The following is a 22,884-nucleotide window of genomic DNA, read 5'->3' on the forward strand; positions in this document are numbered from 1 at the left end:
TTCAATTAACAAACCAAAATTAGGTCAACTATTTGTTACAAAAGCATACATTGTGAGACCCAGGAAAGCCCCGGATTTGCATCCGCTCCCGGGATTATGGGATGCAATCCCGGAGTCCGGGCAAACATCCATTATTACTCGAATAGTGTTACAGTCAGTAGAATTAGCTAATCGGCCGAGGTGTTCAAAATTATTTACACATTCTATAAGTAGTTGCAACATTTTCAAGGTTTCCAAATGTCACTTACGAGCTCATCCTAAAATTCAGGCATTAAAAAAAACCGGTCAAGTGCGAGTCGGACCCGCGCACGAAGGGTTCCGTACCATTACGCAAAGAAACGGCAAAAAAAACACGTTTATTGTATGGGAGCCCTACTTGAATATTAATTTTATTTTGTTTTTATTATTTGTTGTTATAGCGACAACAGAAACACATCATCTGTTAAATTATCAACTGTCTAGCTATCACGGTTCATGAGTTACACCCTGGTGACAGACAGACGGACAGCGGAGTCTTAGTAATAGGGTCCCGTTTTTACCCTTTGGGTACGGAACCCTAAAAACTATACTCTTAGTAAAACTGTGTACAGTCAGCACCAAATTTAACGGATCAGGCTAAGCGTCAAAAGTAGGTATAATTATCTAAATATATAATATATAATATACACAGTAGAGACCCACATTTTTCATCAAATGTATTTTTGTTCTGTTTACTTAGGTAAATGGGTCTTTAAGTCAACACCGATTTAAGATTGTTAAGACCGCTTAGATATAACCTACATGTAAAATTTACTAGAACTGTTACTGTTAAGTACATACATTATTAAATTTCACGTTAGTTACTTTTACATACATTATTAAAGTGCAAAGTTCAATCGATATTATCATTAGCACCATAAATTTACTAGCAAAGTAATTTAATGGAAAATAAATTTACCTGTTTTACGGCTCCCGGGCTTGACGTTTACGTTCATTACTAGAGATTATATTATGACTAGCCTAGGGCTCATTTAGACGGCACGCGAACTCGTATACGATTTTAGTTACATTGTGGACCACTGAGGTTACATCAATTCACCGACCGATCAAATGACGCAATGTAATGAAACTCGCATGCGAGTTCTCGCTCCGTCTAAATCAGCCCTAATAATGAAATAACATACCGTAAAATGGGGTGAGTAGGTTTCGCGGGGAGAGGTGGGTTATGAATGGGGAGAGAAGGTTTGAGAGGGGGGTGAGAAGGGATTTTAAGGCTACTGCTACAAAAATAATGTATTCCATTTTAAAATGGAGCTATAGGAATACGCATAATAAAAAAAAATCGATCCAACATTCTTCCAAAATCACCTTTGTATGAAAAGCCCTCTCACCCCAAATACGAGGCACTACGGGGTGAGGTGGGTTTTCCTCTTTATCGTCAAAGTTATGAAATGGAACTACCCAAAATAGGATAAAAACTAAAATACAAACGTCCGGAACACTTATTATATACACCATTCAGTTTGCATATGTAAAAATAAAATGTTATCGAGGTTTGAATGTCAGTTTTGCGCCTACTCACCCCATTTTACGGTACCAACAGACCTAGTCCGATTCTGATATAACAACATGTTACCATTTTGAACTGGTGTTGATAAGACTTGGCGAGTTGATCATTCCACATTCACCAACCAGCGTGAACAATCTTCAAGGTCATATTAAAACCATATCAAAGTCGTAACAAATTCTGAAACCAGGATCTTTCTCCTAATGAAGAAAGTTGTGCTTAATTTGTCTTTGGAGAAAAAGTATCTTTTTATCGTATCGCAAATATGCTTTTGTGATATATCTAACAACACATCTAAAGATAACTAAATAATATGCAACACATCGTTTCCATCGATCAGTTAATCATTTTAGAACTTAAAGTAATTTGTTTGCAATAATTCGTTTGGACGGTTCCCCAAAATACCTACTCGTATTAAGCCTGTCCGATTTTCCTACATTATTTTCGATTAAGTTTACTTAAAATTTTGTAAACTTAGAATAATAATCAAGAATAATAGTCACTAGACCAACAATAATGTGGTTTGTTTTAAGGCGGTTAATCCTTCAAGCAAGTATGATAATGATTAACTGCTTCTATACTCTGCTTAAGTTGCGATCAGAGCCTAGTTCTGACTATGATTAAAATAAACTGCTATTATACACTTATCCACTTCTATCAATAGGTAAGTAGTTAGAAACGTGTCTCCCGCGAAACTGCACAGTTGTAATAGAGAGCCGTTTCACCACGAGCCTAGAAAGCTAACGATAACGGAGACGGTGAGAAGTGATCAGTCTATAGAAACCTTGGGAACCGATGGGTAATAGGCTAGGTCAACGTTTAAGGCTTTACAAGAAGTCATAAAAATGTTTTATGATAGTGATTAAGTAGATGGAGATGAGGGGTATTCGACGAGCGACGTTTGACGTATCGTGTTGAACTCCCGTTGAATCGGATCAATCCAGTGATCAATCCTGTTTAAAATTTGACATTAGCAATCCACAGTTAGGTGACAACCAAACCAAACCATTATAAACCTTAAAGTAGTAATAAAACAAAGTTGATTTTTGTTGAGTTATTGTTTGTACCAAATGATATTGTCCGCAGTTGATGAACATGCGATTCAATCAACTGTTGATTTGAAGTGGACGCGAAATCTGACAGTTGTATATCTCGAATAGGGGCCCAGTTTAGTCCCATCCAATCTTCTACTCATGTATTTATAAGTAATACAGTGTGCATTAAGAGAACGGCATCGTTCATACCTATCGTAAGTTTTTGACATAAATCGCACATTAATGGCGTTGTTCTCAAACGCGCTACAAGTCTCAATAAGCTTTTAATCATTTGTAAAGAAAGGGATAAAACACAAATTAACTAATTGAGGCTTGTAGAGTTTTATAAATCCTTATTTATACCTCCTTAAGTTAAAACGGATCATGTTTATAAGTACCTATGTTTAATGGATAGCCGTATATTAGTACAGCTAGAGTATAGCTCCACACATGGTTAATTAGAAAATACGAAATTTTTAGCAACAAGACTACCTAATAAGGACACGGAATGTAATTACTCTTCAACAAACCTATTGACTCACTCGCTAACAGGTATTTTATTAGGTACTTAGTTTTAAAGTGAAGTAGCTTTTAATCGTCCATAATAAGGTAGATTATGTCTGTGCAAATGTGGATTTCATCATTAGGTTTTCGCTTTTAGGCAAATAATTAGCGGTAGGCAACCTACGCATGATTTAAGATTGTATTTTAATGATAAAATATTGAACATGACGTACATGGTTATCATTAGGTGCTAAAGTATAAAATTGACGTTTATTATTAAAAGAATATATTGCAAAATCGTTTTTTCCATATTCACATTTTTGGGGTTTCAAAAAAAAAAAAAATTAGTTAGCTACAAAATTAGGTAATAATAATAAAAACAAATACAATAAAAATTATACGCACTAAGTTGAATTCGTGAAGACTAAATGTAGTTTATAATAAAGAATAAATGAATTAATCGTGCGCTTAATAATGGCGCTACTCGCTGGGCTTTAAGCTTTTTAAATAATTTAAATAAATATTGTTATTCCGTTATTAGCACATCCAATATGTATTATTATTGTAACCAAACATACAATATTATCAATAAAATTGTTAAAATAGTTTTCTCAATAATAATATGCGTTACTTCAATTACTTATTATGTATTCTTTGATATCTTTATTCTTTAAATAAATAGCCAGATATTATAATTATCTTTCATTGGCACAATTTTAATGCAAGTAAATCAACCGTAACAAGCACTTTCTTGTATCAAGTGACAGTGAAGCTCTTATGACACAAATACTCCAATCAAAAAGGCAATTACAGTTAATTCGCTATGATTCTATACTATAGAGAGAACTGACCCAGTTACTTCCCATCCATTATATAAAAAAGTTATGTTACAGCAGTCGAACCACGAAAAATAGTTAGGTATATATGTCTCTCGCGCATGAGAGGAGGCCTGTGCCCAGCAGTGGGACGTATAAAGGCTGAATTATTATTATTATCCCTTTATTTATTTTTCCTCTTACGTTAGGTTATTTATAATATGAATATAAAAGTAAAATATAAAAACACTTACAAAACAATAAAAAATACATATAAACACATTATAAAAAACCTAACCTAGGATGCCGCCGGCAGCGGGGCAGGGCCCAAGCTACCGGTGGTCAGGGCCGCAGAGAGAGGAACCGGCGGACTATCCGCGCCGTGTCCAAGATCACCGCCTTCTGCATCTGGCCCTTGATCCAACCACCTAGCGAGAGTCTCTCAAGATGTTGGTCGAGACTCTTCGCTATTAGACCGTTCGCTGAAACAACTATCGGGACAATGATCGTCGAATAATAATAATAATTATTATTATTATTATTATATATGTAGGTATACTAATAGAATTATAATTGAGTAAGGTAAACTAATATTAAAAATAAAAAATAATAATTTGCTGTAAATTTATGTTACAATCAAGTTACTGTAATTTTACTCTTTCTAATTTTATGTCACTGTAAATAATTACTTCATAACTTTACGGCCCTCACATTCATCATCGCCATCATCATCATTGGCCACAGCATCTTTGCAGATGATCATCCATCATAATACAACATCATTCTGGTGTCACATTATTTATGAGAGCTATGAAAAACCCACAGACCTTACGGATACCACCTGTAAACCACCCATAATTTTGTAGTGTATACTAGATATAGTTATGTACGTAGTTCATAGGATATATATAAGGACCATTTACTCATGTATTTAGGGCAGTAATAAATCATCATTATAGCTGAACACTTGTTTGTACTCAGCTCCGAATCCTCACCTTACATGGCGATCCTGCCATATACGGTGTCGCGCGTGCGGTCAGTCACCGAGTGATATTGAGAGCTCAATTAGTTACAATGTAAACATAGCTCAAGTGGACGATTAATAGAACAATTAAATAATGTAATGCTGTTTCTCACGGTTAAGTGGTTACGCTGTTGCTGATTCAAAGTTTCATCATGGGGGCTACAAAATCAAAAGAAGAGGTTATCATCGCACAAACTGCGGCCGGAGGTGACAATAAGGCTTCTGCGGGCACCGACGAACTTCGATTCCACGCAAGTACCACTAATATTATCCTGGGTATAATGCTCGTCTTATTCGTCATTGGAGGAGGCTACGCCCTGTACAGAAGGTGTAAGAAAACCCACAAGAAATGGATGCGCCAGGAGGTCGCTCTAGCTGAGCTGCAGCGTGCTGCTCGTACGGCTCCTATAAGTGTTTGAGTGAAGTGTTAACGGATAACGTGTATCGTGTAGTGTGTGTATCGGATTTTGTTTTGTGATACAATTCAACGGACAGAGAAACAACTGTTGCTAAGTGATATAGTGAACAAAGTTTCATATGAAGCAAATTAAGGACAGTAATGTGACGCCAATGTAAGTTAAAATACGTAGGATATTAAACTGGTAGTTATAATTTTGTGATGGCAGATGAATTATTGAAATGTTACGAAGAGTTAATCGTAATAAGAAAATATTTAGTTAAATAAAAAAGGGAAATAATAATAATAATATGTTCAAAGTCTGAGGTAGAGGAAAGTACAAGTAGCGATAGCGAATACAGTGAATTCGACACCATGGAGTTCGATTTAAAGTCAGCGTGTAGTCTTATACCACTTATGGATGGTACTGAGGAAACAACAAAGAGATTAATAGATGCTGTTGATATGTATTCGGGTATGTTAAACGAGACAGGTAAAAAGTCGCTAATTACATTTGTGTTAAAAGGAAGGTTGTCTGAAAGTGCGAAATTACGTATGTCAGCTACTTATACGACCGTAGAGCAACTTATAAGGGATTTACGTAACTCACTTTTACCTAAAAAGTCCTTTACAGCAATCCATTCCCGACTTCAAAATATAAGTCAGGGTTGGCGTAGTATAGATCAGTATGGATCCGAAATAGAGAAACTTTTTTCTGAGTTGACTATAACTCAGGCAGAAGGTAATTCGGCGAGTTATGATGTGCTAAAGCCGCTGAACGAAAAAATGTGCATTAAAAAGTTCACAGATGGTTTGAAGGATCCAAGGCTCAGCACCATCATTGCGGCGCGGAACTTCAGCAGCTTGAAGGATGCGATCCAGGCTGCGCAGGACGAAGATGTATCGAGGCCGACAACGTCCAGCCAATCGGAGGTCATGGGTATGTACCGCTCACAAAACTCTTTTAACAGGTACCACAGAGGCTTTGCTCACAGCTCGTACAGAGGTCATCGGCATCGTAATCAAAGGGGTCCGCGACAGTACTCCTATGGTCGATATCCTCAACCCCAACAAGGCAACTCGCGAGGAGGTGGCCGTGGATACAAGTCACGAGGCAGGCCGGCACGAGGGGGTTCGTATTTCGGGTCCCGTGCCCGAGGGGTCACCGCTCGTGGCAGCCTGCACGTGATACGGCACGCCGAGAATGGCTCGACCGGTCAACACCCGAGTGCACCAAATACGGAATCGCTGAATCATTTTTTTCGAGACTGATGTTATTTACACGTGTAATGATTTAAATAGGGTAACCTTAAATATAGGGAAAACCGCTTACAACTGGCTATTGGATACGGGAGCATCTTTATGCGCGATAAAGTATGAAATCATACAAAATTGGGACATTCCGTTCCATAATAAGAGATTATGTGTCACAGGTATAGGCGGACAAGTAACATCTAACGGATATGTTATGTTAAAATTAAATTACAATGGCTGTGAGTTCGAGCATTCATTTTTTTGTTTTTGAGAATTTATCATGTAGCGCGGATGGTATTTTAGGACAAGATTTCTTTGCGAAGCATAAAGCCAATATTGATTTTGAAACAAACACTGTACGATTACTATCGCGACACGGACAGTTAGCTAAGATAGGGTTTAGAAGCTCATCAGAACCGGCAAATAGTTATTTAACTATACCCGCTCGTAGTGAAATCATTCATTACATGGATACTAGTATTACGGAGGATTTTGTAGTAAATAGTCAGGAATTATGCGAGGGAATATATGTTGCGAGTGCTATAGTTAAACCAATTCAGGGTAAAATACCAATTAAAATATTAAATACAAGGGATAGCGACGTAAATTTAAGCCGATTTACAATTAATAAGAGCAGATTGAGCGATTTCTTTATTTGTGAATTTAGTAAGCCAACTATGAATGCCGAAAGGGTGAAGTTGTTGTTTTCTGCTTTAGATTTGAGTAAATTAAACGAAGAGGAACAGAAATCCATTGAGAATATATGCGCAAAATATCCGGATGTCTTTTTCCTACCGGGTGATAAATTAACCACCACAAAGCTTTATAACCAGACGATAGAATTAAAACCGGGTAGTTCACCAGCTTATGTAAAACCTTACAGATTACCTTACTCGCAAAAGGCTGAAATTGATAGGCAGATTAAAGGAATGTTAGATGATGGAATAATTGAAGAGGCAAGAAGCGCGTGGTCGAGTCCGTTATTGTTAGTTCCCAAAAAATTAGATTCCTCGAAACAGAAGAAATGGCGCGTGGTCATCGACTATAGAAAGTTAAATAATCAGATAAAAGACGATAAATTCCCACTCCCTAATATAACTGAAGTTTTAGACTCCTTATCAGGATCTATCTATTTTTCGCATCTAGACTTGTATCAGGGATTTTATCAAATAAATTTAGATAAATCAAGCCGCCCCCTTACAGCTTTTCAAACTAGTAAAAATCAATATCAAATGACCAGACTCCCCCAAGGCTGTAAAACCTCCCCTAACGCTTTTTCACGGATGATGACCGTGGCCATGTCCGGTCTAAATTATGAACAGTGTCTGGTATATCAGGATGACTTAGTTGTTTTCGGAAGAAGTTTAGCTATACACAATCAAAACTTATTAGACGTTTTCAGTAGATTAAGAAAAGTAAATTTAAAGCTCAATCCTGCCAAATGCCAATTTTTACAAAAAGAAATATTATATCTGGGTCATGTAGTTTCAGAAAAGGGCATTTTACCAGATCCCGAAAAAACGAAAGTTCTATATAATTATCCGACTCCTCAGAACGCCGACGAAGTTAAACGTTTCGTGGCATTTGCTAGTTACTATCGTAAATTCATTGTCAATTTCGCAGATAAAGCATATCCGCTCAATAAGTTGTGCTGTAAAGATGTACCATTTATATGGACCCAAGAGTGTGAACAGTCTTTTCAAATATTAAAGTCTGCTTTAGTTAAACCACCAGTACTTCAATATCCAAATTTTTCGGAGGAAAACCAATTTCTTTTACAATGTGATGCGTCAGGAAAAGCTTTAGGATCAGTTTTATGTAACGATGATGGTCGACCTGTAGCCTATGCTAGTCGAAGTCTTAATAAGGCAGAATTAAATTACCCTACAGTTGAAAAAGAGTTATTAGCGCTAGTGTGGAGCATTCGCTATTTTAGACCCTATCTATACGGCAGAAAGTTTAAAGTGCAAACAGACCACCGACCACTAGTGTATTTGTTTACTATGAAAGACCCTACCAGTAGATTACTAAAGTTCCGATTACAATTAGAGGAGTATAATTTTACGGTTGAGTACTTGAAAGGTTCTAAGAATTCCGTGGCAGACGCTCTGTCTCGCATAAATATTACGTCAGAGGATTTGAAACAAATGAATGAGCAAGTTATAAATGTGATGACACGAGCGCAAAGACGAAAGATCGAGAGTATGCAAGGTACAGACAGTACAAGTTCTTCGGTTGTTAATATACCCACTAATTCGAGGCCTGATCACCCAAGAATTGTGGATATCATTAAAAAACCGGAAAATTTTACTGAGTTATGTGTTATGTCATGTAGTGATTACAAAAAAGCTATGAGAGAGAATTTCGTGAAAGAGACGTCTAAATATTTTAATTACGTGCCCAGCAAATCGTGTGTTTATTTCAATTCAACATCTCAATCGCTATTGTCGCGAGCCGAATTAGCGAGAGATTTGGATTCAATTTGCAAGAAAATAAATGTAAAAGAGTTATGCATAATAAGAAACGAATTAAATAAAGATTTTATTGCGGGCTTAATACAAGAAATAAATAGCTATGACGTTTGGTCCGGACCGCGAATATGTGTGTTAAGTAATGTACAAAGAATAAATAATTTACATGATAGACGCGTAATAATTAATGACTTTCACCTACTTCCCACAAGTGGCCACGCGGGGATTAGGAGAATGTCTAATAACATTAAAAAGCACTATTATTGGCCTAGTATGGAAAGGGACATACGAGATTTTGTGTCAAAATGTACTCAATGCCAAAAACAAAAATATTGTGCACCGACTAAACAACCAATGGAAATAACAACTACTGCCAATAGCGCTTTAGAAAAAGTTTATTTAGACACAGTGGGTCCTTTACCAAAAGATGAACATGGTTATTGTTACGTGCTGACCTTACAGTGCGAACTGTCAAAGTTCGTAGAAGCGTATCCTTTACGATCCAAAGATACAGTTACTGTAGCTCGATCATTCGTAGAGAACTTTGTACTACGGTATGGAATTCCATTAGAAATAGCAACCGATCGAGGAACCGAGTTCATCAGTAGCACTATGAAAGAGGTATGTGATTTACTAAAAATTACTCATTTGCCCTCTACAGCGTATCACCATGAATCAATCGGCGCTCTAGAGAATTCGCATAAAACTATGGGAGCTTATTTAAGGATACAATGCGAAAATAAACCGAATTCTTGGAGCGACTGGTTGCCTTACTGGTGCTTTACGTATAACAACACCGTGCACACGGAGACGAAGTACACGCCTCATGAATTAGTTTTCGGTAAGTTATGCATGCTTCCTAGTAACTTAAGAGATGGTAACGTTAATCCCTTATATAATCACGGTAGTTATCCTTTAGAATTAAAGTATAGATTAGAGCTGGCGCAGGCAGATGCTCGTACTAATTTAATAAACAGCAAACTTAAAAGGAAGGAGAAATATGACTCCCATTCAAAGCCTGTTAGCTATAGCAACAATAGTTACTTATGGTTAAGAAATGTATCGGATAATAAGATGCAAAGCATTTATGTAGGACCTTATTTAGTTTTAGAGGATTTAGGATGTAATGTAAAAATACTTAAAAATGGAAAAGAAGACGTGGTGCATAAAAATCGCACCAAACCTTGTATTTTGTAAATATTTTATATTCGTAGTTTTGTTATTGTAGTTTTTTATTTTCTATAATTTTGAATATTATTAGTGTAAGTAACCTGTTAACATTGTACGTAGGTATAGTTACTTAGTAATGTATTATAAACAAAAAAAATATAAATGTTTATTTTTATTTTTTTTAAACATGCGATGGATGGTGTAGTGTATACTAGATATAGTTATGTACGTAGTTCATAGGATATATATAAGGACCATTTACTCATGTATTTAGGGCAGTAATAAATCATCATTATAGCTGAACACTTGTTTGTACTCAGCTCCGAATCCTCACCTTACAATTTTAAACGCATGGGCGAAAGTTTTAAATGCATGAAAGAATCACGGCCCCAAAAGTACTCGTTGATTGGACTAATGCGAATATAACTAAGTTCAAGAAGGCTTGATCTAAAGTGTCCAAACCGCGTATTAAAAGTACGTGACCTCGTTTCAAGGCAAACAGATTACGGTGTGCCTAATATGACTTTAATGGAGTCATTATATTAAATGTGATTGATTTAATCATAAATCATAATAGTGTAAGTAACAATGAGATTTTTTTTAGATTCTTTTTTACTATTTTTTGGATTTAATGATTTATATATCCATGCCAAATTACAGCTTTCTAGCACTAACGATCACGGACAGACAGATAGACAGACAGACGGACATGGCGAAATTATAATGGTTCCTAGTTGACTACGGCTAAAAACAGTGAAAATTCTGACAATTGAAATACGATCGGCGTTTACCTTTCATCTATATATATAAATGCAAGTGTCCTGACTGACTGACTGACTGACTGACTGACTGACTGATTCATCAACGCAGAGCCGAAACTACAAAAGCTAGAAAGTTGAAATTTGCACACTAGGTTGAATTTATAAAGTGTACAAGAGATAAGAAGCGATTTTGAAAAATTCGACCCCTAAGGGGGTTAAAAAGGGGATGAAAGGTTGTATGGGGTGCAAGTTTTATTTTAAGCTAGGAATTTGAAACTTTGTAAAAATGTACTATATTAAAAAACAAGAAAACTAATTTCTACGTTTTCGAAAATTCATCCCCCAAGGTGGTGAAAAAGGGGTTGAAAGTTTGTATGGATATCAAATATTTTTGGGAGTGTTGGACTTGAAACTTTGTATATGGAGATATTATTATAAGACGGGAAAAGTAATTTCAGCGTTTTTGAAAATTCATCCCCTAACAGGGTTAAAAAGGGGTTGAAAGTTTGAACCCATTACAAGTGCTTTGAAACTTCTTAGAAAGACATAATAGCCGATGACAAAAAAAGGAATTGCGACGTTATAGGTAATTCAACCCCTACGGGGGTAAAAAAGGGGATGAAACTTTGTCCTGGGGTGCAAATTTTATTTTAAGCTAGGACCTTGAAACTTCGTAAAAAGGTACTAAATTAAAAAACAAGAAAACTAATTTCTGCGTTTTCGAAAATTCATCCCCCAAGGTGGTGAAAAAGGGGTTGAAAGTTTGTATGGAGATCAAATATTTTTGAGAGTGTTGGACTTGAAACTTTGTATATGGGGATATTATTATAAGACGGGAAAAGTAATTTCAGCGTTTTTGAAAATTCATCCCCCAAGGTGGTGAAAAAGGGGTTGAAAGTTTGTATGGAGATCAAATATTTTTGTGAGTGTTGGACTTGAAACTTTGTATATGGGGATATTATTATAAGACGGGAAAAGTAATTTCAGCGTTTTTGAAAATTCATCCCCTAACAGGGTTAAAAAGGGGTTGATAGTTTGAATCCATTACAAATGCTTTGAAACTTCTTAGAAAGACATAATAGCCGATGACAAAAAACAGGACTTGCGACGTTTCAGGTAATTCAACCCCTAAGGCGGTAAAAAAGGGGATGAAACTTTGTCCTGGGGTGCAAATTTTATTTTAAGCTAGGACCTTAAAACTTCGTAAAAAGGTAATTAATTAAAACAACAAGAAAACTAATTTCAGCGTTTTTAAAACTTCATCCGCCGAGGTGGTAAAAACGGGGTTGAAAGTTTGTACGGAGATCAAATATTTTTGAGAGTGCGGGACTTGAATCTTTGTATTTTGGGATATTATTAGAAGACAGGAAAAGTTATTTCAGCGTTTTGTAAAATTCATCCCCTAACAGGGTAAAAAGGGGGTTGAAAGTTTGTATGGATATCAAACATTTTTTCGAACGCGGGACTTGAATCTTTGTATTTCGGGATATTATTAAAATACAGGAAAAATAATTTCAGCGTTTTGTAAAATTCATCCCCCAACAGGGTTAAAAAGGGGTTGAAAGTTTTAATCCATTACAAATGCTTTGAAACTTAGAAAGGCATAATAGCCGATTACAAAAAAAAGTAATTGCTACGTTTTTGGAAATTCAACCCCTAAGGGGGATAAAACAGGATGAAAGTTCGTCTTAGGGTGCAAATTTTATTTTAAGCTAGGAACTTGAAACTTTGCAAAAAGGTATTAAATTAAGATACAAGAAAACCAATTTCAGCGTTTTTGAAAATTCATCCCCTAAGGTGGTGAAAAAGGGGTTGGAAGTTTGTATGGATATCAAACATTTTTTCGAACGCGTGACTTGAATCTTTCTATTTGAGGATATTATTAGAAGACAGGAAAAGTTATTTTAGCGTTTTGTAAAATTCATCCTCTAACAGGGTTAAAACAGGGGGTTGAAAGTTTGTATAGGGTTCAAATTTTATTTAAAGCTACAAACTTGAAACTTCGTAAAAATGTATTTTATCAAAAGAGAAGAAAACTAATTTCAGAGATTTTGATAATTCATCCCCCGAGGTGGTGAAAAAGGGGTTGAAAATTTGTTTGGAGGCCAAACATTTTTTTGAGTGCGGGACTTGAATCGTTGTATAAAGGCATATTATTAGAATACAAGAAAAATAATTTCAGCTTTTAAAAAATCATCCCCTAAAATGATTAAAAAGGGGTTGAAAGTTTGTATAGGGTTCAAATTTTATTTAAAGCTAGGAACTTCAAACTTCGTAAATAGGTAGTTAGGTAGTAGGTTTTATTAAATAGAGGACATGAAAATCTTCTAAGGGGGTTTAGAGGGATTATATCGAGGACAATTTTATTCAGTTAGGGGCTTGAAACTTCGTAGGTTGTGAAAGACAAGTCTCATGCGTTGTATAATATTAATAATTAACAAATGATTAACCGTCCTACCGCAATCACTTGCTGCACAATGTTCTAAGCTAATGTAGAATATATAACCACCAATATACAAATCCACGCGTACGAAGTCGCGGGCAACAGCTAGTCAAATATAATTATTATCTCATGTACGACCAAGATTAAATATAGACATGCAAATGCGGTCGCGCGATTAAAAATCCTCTTAAGGACTATAAATTATTCCATAAAACGGGTTTCACAGTTATTCTTGAATACTTTATTGGTTGATTGCCTAGGCTGGCTGAGCTAGTCTTGAGATCATTAGGCTTTGGCTAGGCATCTAGATATATTTTAAACCTAGGTTAGATTGAATATAGTCTGCGGGTCAATTTTGTACAGGAGGGGAGACTGGGGAGACCTAAAAGTTCTCGGAATGGAGAGGACAGGGGTGGGGGTGAGAACAATTTCTAGTTTAGTATTATTTGGGAACTCACTAAGGATATATGTATATTATATACATACATACATATTTACCAATTATTGGCCTAAAATATTATTGAACTTTTGCGAGCATGGAGCAAATCGTCAAAAAAATATTTTTCAAGTACAATTTTGCAAGATGTTACGTTATAAATCGTATGGAGAATTGGAAATGACTCTGCCGTATTCGAACTTCAAGATATTCACAAGAGACGACACGTATTAGATCCATTCTAGATACGTTGTAGTTTAGATTTCAACTAGTTCTTTTTTGCAGCGCAATTCGGGAAACCAATGTCACTTTTACATTAGATAGTGTTAGATATCTATTGGATGTGAATTGGATCTATAAGTCATATCTTGTGGAAATCGTTCAAGAGTATCTCCAGAATCGCGGAAATGTCAAATTTGACAGTTTACATCTTAAACATATCGTTATCGTATCTTGGTGATGTCTAAAAGATATCGAATAGATGTCTATTTCAAAATCCGAATCGGGCCCACTCTCCATACCCAAGGTATTTGAAAAATTCTATGGAATCGCTGATTTTTTTTACCGCCTGTGAAAGTGGTCCTTATATAAATACATAAAGTAAGATTTTTCCTCACTCTTATTACATTATCGAGAAAAACTCCGTCGACACAAGCTTGTGAGCTAATTCATCTCTCTGTCAAATTACCCTCTTCTGAGATTGATGACTTGATAATTGAGTCAAATGTGAATTTCAGATTCATCTCAAAGCGTGCTTATTTTTAGGAAGTTATTAAAGTTAGGTTTTTAGGGACGCTCAAGATTCTAAATTAGATTCACTCGCTACGCTCGTGAATCTATTATAGAATCTTTCGCTTGCACGGGACTCAAAATAAGCACTCGAAGAAATATCAAACTTTGATCACTTGTTGTACAAATAACTATTTCCGTCTAATTACGGAATTCTAAAAGTACGATTAAGTATAGTTGGTCAAACCAATTTTGTCAGTAAATAAGAACAAAAAGCGGCCAAGTGCGAGTCGGACTCGCCCATGAAGGGTTCCGTATTTAGGCGATTTATGACGTATAAAAAAAACTACTTACTAGATCTCGTTCAAACCAATTTTCGGTGGAAGTTTACATGGCAATGTACATCATATATTTTTTTTAGTATTATCATTCTCTTATTTTAGAAGTTACAGGGGGGGGGGGGACACATTTTACCACTTTGGAAGTGTCTCTCGCGCAAACTATTCAGTTTAGAAAAAAATGATATTAGAAACCTCAATATCATTTTTGAAGATCTATCCATAGATACCCCACACGTATGGGTTTGATGAAAAAAATTTTTTTGAGTTTCAGTTCGAAGTATGGGGAACCCCAAAAATTTATTGTTTTTTTTTTATTTTTGTATGAAAATCTTAATGCGGTTCACAGAATACATCTACTTACCAAGTTTCAACAGTATAGTTCTTATAGTTTCGGAGAAAAGTGGCTGTGACATACGGACGGACAGACAGACGGACAGACGGACAGACGGACAGACAGACAGACAGACAGACAGACAGACAGACAGACATGACGAATCTATAAGGGTTCCGTTTTTTGCCATTTGGCTACGGAACCCTAAAAAACTATACTCATCCTTTTCTTTTGGGTGCTAATACTAGTGTAAGACAAAGATACTTAGTATGATTCTCTCTCGGCGCGATTCGGAAAATGAATAAGAGATTCACTAGATAAGAAATAGTAAAGATATGTGACGTTCCACGGCAAAAGATACCATTGCCCTGGCTGAATATTGGAGCAGCGTTAATAATAGCGTAAGCCCCAGCCGCCATAAGGTACCTTTTGCCGTGGAACGTCAGATATCTTTTTTCATATCTAGTGAATCACTAATTCATATCCCGAATCGCGCCATTTGTCTATGTTTGAAATGAAACAGTCCTTTGACAAACTAAAAGTAGGTACATAAAACTGAAGCTAGCTAGTTCGTCCATAATTGAGCATGGGAGCACTTTTGAGCTTCGGCTCTATTAAGCTTTGCAAATTGAGCGTCTCTAGGAAGCAGGGCTTTATGGAGCTTTTACGAGTCTCTATAAACTGGTCATATTCTCATTGCACTGCACGTGAGCGTGAGCGCAGGATGCGAAAATCCACGTTTGGAGAATCAGAATCAGAAATCGTAAATTGCCTATTAGTGTTTACAAAACGCGAGTTTAGTGACCGCACACATAATCTCATACAAGAGATTTTGCACACGTAGATATAAATACGTATGTAGATTTTTTAAATACTTTTTTAGCGAAATTAATAGATTTAATTTTTTTTAAGTGAAAACTTTAGCGGCGCTTTGCACTTTTTGAGGTGGGGAATGTTAAACTCGCGACATATCACGTGACCACGTGACCGTACGACGGACACGTGACCTGATCGAAAAACTGAATGTCATTGAGTTCTTCTTTATTGATTTAACACATTCGGTGCGGCAGCGCAAAACCCAAACTTACTGCCAGTGCTTTACGAGTCATATACTTCCCGTATTGCGAAAGCCAAATTTGCGGCACGACCTCCATTTTCCCGTACCATGTCCTGACTTTAAAGGTCTCTACAGACCTGGAATATTATCGATTTGAACTAAAAGTCATTCTAATCAATAGACTATATCCTTGTGTATATACAGCTGCCATCGCCCGCGGATCTGTATAAAATTCCAAAAGATATATAGGCATTTTCAAAACCCTTAATTTTACGGGAATATATTTCCCTTGCCGCACAGGCCGTATATAACACTAGTGATGGGATACTAAAGAATCGATTACGACTTTTATAATCGACAAAATATTTATTATCGTCATCGTGTCTGTACGTGTTCAAAACAAATATTATTCATCCTCATAATTATAATTAGAAAAAGGGGTGGGACTTTTAGGTAATTTTCAATATAGATATATCATAATTTTAATTTTTTCAAGCAGATACGTCTGCGAATGATGCTATTAAGAGTATTAAGCTTAGAATAAATATAAAAGTGGAAAAAAATCATAGATCAAAAATCATAAATGTCATAGCCTTGAATTGTCGCATTAATAAAATATCGTATCGACGCGGAAACGAGAACAATGCGCAGCACTATGACCAATATGAGCGCTGCGTACCCGCCTTTCGGTGCGGTACGGCGTGATGGAGTACGGATAAATAGCACCCGTGCCGCGCTTAAGAAAAAAAAATACCTTTCAGTGCGTTACGCATAAATACTTCCCGTACATTTTTTCTTTTGAAATAGACTATACTTGAAGTAGGAATATTGGGAGTATAGTCATCTTTTTCTTACTCACACGAGAACATAGAAAAACCACCGCTGCACCGGGGGTAAGACAAGCGCAGATAGCTGCCGCACTGGCGGAAAGGCAAATACGGCCAAATGCTTCCCGTAACGCAGCGAATGTGTTAAATGTCATCTAGTAAGTTCCCTCTAACTGGTATTAATATAACTCGAGTACTAACAGTGATGTGCTTAGGGGTTTCAAGTAATGCGACGAAATAACGCTAGATGGTGTTAACCTCAATTATACATAGTGCTGCAGACATTGTCCACTAGTCATTGAGTTTTCACTTTTGCCGACACTCCCAGAGTGCAACCCGTCGTTTTTTTTTATCTTTCGGTTCTCGCAGGATTCTGTCAGCTATCTTGTGTGTAAAAAAGATCTGTGTATTCGAATAAGAGCAAACTATTACCGTCGGCCATAGACACCTGCAACCTGTACGGATATGATGGTCGTTCTTGTCTACGTAACAGCGTGATAAAACGGTGTCCGTCACTTTCTTTCCCACGGTGTTAAACAGTGACAGTTATTTTATCACGTGGATAAAGATGGATAAAGCTATCCATAATAGGCTGGCAGCAACACCAAAGGGGTTGCAACGTCGCGGGCCTTTAAGATGGGAGTAGGTAGGTTTACTAACGAATGGGCCAAAAACGTTTCCCAAAGTATTACATCCCAAACTATGTTTCCCAAATTTGTCAAATTTGCGAAATGACAATTTGATAAAACATCTTTTTGGAATATAATATTAGCCAATAAAAACGTTTGCTAAATAAGTTTTTGTCCTAATAACATTTGACAAAGTAAAATCATGCCAAATGATAATTTGACCAAATAAATTATATGCGAAGTGTAACTTTGCTAAAGGTTCCTTTGGGAAATGAAACTATTGCGATTGTTGGGAAGTGAAATTTGGCGAAAGGTATTTGGTCCAAACGAAAGTACACCGAGTAGGTACGCTCTTTACTTGAAGTTTTGAAGGTCGTATCTAGTGTTGAGTCGCTCACTCGTGAGGCACCTCATTTTTACCACTCATTTTGTTAATTTGTCGCAGTACTTCGTACCGCAAAAATGTCTTACTTCACTCCTCTATTAATTTTACTCATTCACTCGCGCGCATCACAAACACCTCTTGCCACACAAATCATTCACACACTTCAAATTTCAAAAAAACTCTTATCCGTTCAAATTCACTCGCGAGTCTCGCGACCGTCATAACTCATACACTCCTCACAACTCGCAACAGAGTCCCTGGATCGCGCGAGGCGCTAGGTGCTCGCCTGCTCGCCGACACTCAAAACTCAAATGTCTCAAATGAAGAAACGAGTAATGATCCACACGAGTAATGTCAACTGCCGAACTACAAACCTTATTGCAACGACAAAAGGTCCACCGAGAAATGCGTTGAGTTTGTACCACTCACCGCCTCTCTGTGACATGAACCCCTCAAAAATCCTTTCAAAATGAAACAATGAATTAGAAATACCCAAAGAGGGAGTGAGACCGACACGCGACGTACTTCAATATCGCTTCGCGTCACCACCGAAAATACGTTAACAATTAAACACGAAAGACAACAAGCGTAAGCGCTGTAAGCTTTCATACATCTTAAAAAAATTGTCGCTGTTGGAATTAATGGAATAGTTGACGCTGAAAATATGCTAGTACCTCATCTCATTTGAAGTAAGACATTGTAACACCTCATTTTAGAAAATGAGGTACTCATACAAACTCATTTTAAATTGATGTCCTACCCATCACTAGTCGTATCGGTCCAGACATACCGCGGGCGACAGTTCGTTCCACGAGGCAGGCAGTTTTGAGGACTTCCAGCCATCGACATTTCGTTATCTGACTCATTTTTCTCACGAATTTAAGTTTTAGAAATTTATTTTTAGTTACCAATTTTCTTAACGGATCCATACCTACATCTCAGACGCGGCACTTTGGCCTCCAAGCAGAGGTTAATTTACCTCTGTTATTCCAGTATTGTTTGACTTTACGGCCCTCTACCAATTACCATATTTTGGGATTCTAAGTAGCGGCGAGTTTAAAGGACCCTTAAGTACACGGGGTCAAAAGTGGCTAAACAGAAGCGGGTGACATGGCACTTTCGAGAATTTATTAGTTGGTTTAGTGTATGTTTACAAATTTAACTGTAAACTATTGCTTAAATTAAAATTTACATACTGAAAAAAGATCAGCGTTGAGTAATTCAAAAAATAACTGAAATTAAGTAATAAAACAACCAGACAAGTGCGAGTCGGACTCGTCCACCGAGGTTTCCGTACTTTTTAGTATTTGTTGTTATAGCGGCAACAGAAATACATCATCTGTGAAAATTTCAACTGTCTAGCTATCACGGTTCATGAGATACAGCCTGGTGACAGACAGACAGACGGACAGAGGAGTCTTTGGGTACCTACGAAACCCTAAAAATGAATTTATCACTGTACTAAAACCGATTTTGTTGTTACAAATCAACCTTTTGGCCTGTATGTATAACACAAATCACAAGTCGTAATTTTTGTATAAGTAGTATCAAAACATTTTGTTACCTGTTACCTATTGCTATGCAAATATTTATTTCAGTGCATTACCTACCTAAACTATGTATATAGAAACTTGACTTCAAACTAAGGAGTCTTTTACAAAGCTTGTTGACTACCAGGGGCTTCTCAAAAGCTTGTAACTTGTAATACAAGCGGATGTCACTTTTTGACAGCTTTTGTTAGAAAGGGACATCGGGCCCGATTCGAATTTTGAAATAGACATCTACTAGATATCTTTTAGACGTCACCAAGATAAGATAACCATATGTTTAACCTGTCAAATTTGACATTTCTGCGATTCTGGAGATACTCTTGAACGATGTCCACAAGATATGACTTAGAGATCCAATTCACATCTAATAGATATCTAACACTACCTAACGTAAAACTGACGTTGGTTGCCCGAATTGAGTTGCAAAAGAGAACTACATAGTTGAAATCTAAACTATAACGTATCTAGAATGGATCTAGTACGTGTCGTCTCTTGTGAATATCTCGAAGTTCGAATACCGCAGTTCCACTTGTATTACAATAAGCTTTTGTCAGAAAGGGATTTCCACTTGTATTACAAGTTACAAGCTTTTGAGAAACGGGCCCCAGCTGATACGAAAGCTCCAAGTACTACACACATAAAAAGCTTTACCACTATAATAAATAAGACACCGTCATATAAAAAACTGTTGAGCTTTTTTGCAAAGCACAACAGCTGATACAAAAGCTCAACCTACCTATAGCATTACACGTTAGCAAAACAAACCTAATAAGAAACCTAAACCAGTTGGGCTTAAAGCCAGTGACTCAGCCGGTGCGTTTGCAAATATGTAACGTTGAATCGTGACTTTTGTATTACCTTTATACAGAGCTTTTGTTTAAATACACTTTTAAATTGGCAGTTTAACCTGCGAAATACATTGTAATGTACCTATTGGAATTAATGGTTTGTTAATTAAAATGTGATGTTTGATACAAAAAACTTTTTTGAATTTTTTTTTTTCATATGTAACGTACGAATATTTTAGATGTAAGGTTAAAGTTAAGTATCTTTTAGAAAGTGTAGTGTTAAGTTTCTCGAAGTATAAAGAAAAATACTGTTTCAAAATGCATCCTTTGTGTTTAGCTCTAGACTTCGGCAATATAAATGGCAAAGTTAGGTATACAATTAACCGGTATATGTATTTACTGTACCAAGTAAATATAACAGAGTCGAAGACAGTCGTTACGATGTGCAAAACTACAGAGAGAGATCCCGCTAACCCGGGTTTAACCGGTTAAACTAGGAGTTACCATGGTTACGAGGACAATTTGACACTGGGTTAACAGTTTAACAGGTTAATCCCGGGTTAGTGGGATGGTGCAAGTGACTCTTGGAGTTTAAGGCGCATTGGAGTAACTTCGAAAGCGGAATAATTTTGAAAATCGCTAATATACTAAATCAGACATTTCATGATTTGGCAATATGTCATTAACTCATTATACTACTGCAACGCTTACTGAGGCATCTTACTGTTGTTATAGTAGAAAGTGCAACTATTCGCAATTTTCAAAATTATCCCGCTTCCGATGTAACCCCAATGCACCTTACCAAGCAAATCTACAGCCTTTAAATCCGCAGGCTCGAAACCAAAGTTTAGCATATACAAATACACATAAGACAGTTATAGATATACAAATCAACCGGTAGGATATATTTACTGTACCAAGCCTTTAACGCAAGGAGCTCCACAGGCTTAAAGGTTAGCATAGAAATATTTAAAGTTTAATTTAAACCCAGATTGGCACAAACTAAATACACATAAAGACAAAGATTCACCTCGGTAGACGTCATCATAGAGGGGGGCTAACGCGTCCGCTCCCCAGCGCGAGTCGGGGTATACCATGGCGACATGGACGTGCGTGCGGCGCCGGCGGCGAGCGCGCGCTGACTGGCTGCGCGGGCGGCGGTGCAGACGAGAACAGCGGGCGCTATGCGCTGAAAACGCGGTAATGCAGCGGGTTTATTCGCAAGGAATCGCGATTTCGCACCAAGGATCATAGCAGGAACAAAGGTACGCATCGTATTCGATGCGTTATGACAAGCTGAGCCCTGAAATTTCTATGCTTGGAATCATACTCGTCATGAGTTGCGAGAAGAAGGTAGGTATGTTGATAGGTATGTTCCCATGGGCTGGGCAGATGTTATCGTCAAGTTGTTACAATCAAGAACAACTGAGAAATAAATTTCACTTCACCAAACCATTCCACTTTAGTGGTGGTAAAGGTAACTTCTGAATATTTTTCTCCGATATGCGAGTCGTGTTAAGGTAGTATCGTATGAGTAACAAAATAGTGTGAAATTTTATAAATCTAAATACCACTCCACATAGTATTAAATTTTATATCAGTTTGCATTATTACGGAGTCAAAAATTCAAAATTGTGAATCGCTCGAATGAATAGATCGGATTCATAACCGGATTTTACCAAAATTCGATTCTTATAAGACAAAACACTAGCATTTTCTTATCACGTACCTAAAATATCATAAGTTTTTTTTAACAAGTCTCTCTTTATTTACATATATTGTTGCTACATATTTAACTAGGTATAGCACCATAAAATATGGTGGTTATTTCTTATAAATTAAAAAGCCCGTACCCGTATTGCTATTTATTTACAAGTTGTGTCCGTTGCCAACTTTTTCAACTTCGTAACTCTAACATAGGTACTGTGGTCGTGGCCAATGTTTGCCTCCCGCCGTCCTAAGCACACAAGGACTGGTTGGTAGGTGTTAACTCCTGTTTTTTAACATTTCTCTTAACCGTTCACTTGTTTGTAAATATACATACTTGGATTTATGGTATTGTAAAGTAGAGTTAACTCAGATAAAATATATTATACTATGTATTTATATTTACCAGTAACTTGCACGTATTGGGTTGAAGCGAGTCGAACATGGATAGTTATGTAACTTAATGCATATATTGCATATATATTAGATTGTGTTTTGAGTTAAAAGGTTGATATAACTAAATTTACTTTGTATTTATTCAAAGTAGTTCTAGAACATGTATTTAGATTTAATAACATAAAAAAAAAAAATCCACATGATGCAAAGTTTATAGCGAGTATTACTTACCCCTTCTACGTTTAAGGTAAGGTTTTCCGTTCCACGGATTCGGGAGAGGGAAGACGAG

General features: G+C 36.7%; 1 protein-coding gene and 1 long non-coding RNA gene across 2 annotated transcripts in view; one reads left to right on the forward strand and one right to left on the reverse strand.

Moving 5' to 3' along the window:
- The window catches only part of LOC134663124 (uncharacterized), a 44,809-nt gene extending 29,627 nt beyond the window's left edge, over positions 1-15,182 (forward strand). Inside the window, exon 2 of the long non-coding RNA XR_010098125.1 lies at positions 14,907-15,182. This is a non-coding gene — a long non-coding RNA (uncharacterized LOC134663124). The remainder of the gene's footprint in view (positions 1-14,906) is intronic.
- The window catches only part of LOC134663085 (protein limb expression 1 homolog), a 29,096-nt gene extending 7,419 nt beyond the window's left edge, over positions 1-21,677 (reverse strand). The window contains exon 1 of the mRNA XM_063519413.1: positions 21,523-21,677. Within this exon, the coding sequence (XP_063375483.1) occupies positions 21,523-21,589 (67 nt within the window). The 5' untranslated portion in view covers positions 21,590-21,677. The remainder of the gene's footprint in view (positions 1-21,522) is intronic.
- Between the last annotated feature and the right edge of the window lie 1,207 nt (positions 21,678-22,884).

Source organism: Cydia amplana, chromosome 4 (assembly GCF_948474715.1).
Source record: "Cydia amplana chromosome 4, ilCydAmpl1.1, whole genome shotgun sequence".
Classification (NCBI taxonomy): Eukaryota; Metazoa; Arthropoda; class Insecta; order Lepidoptera; family Tortricidae; genus Cydia; species Cydia amplana.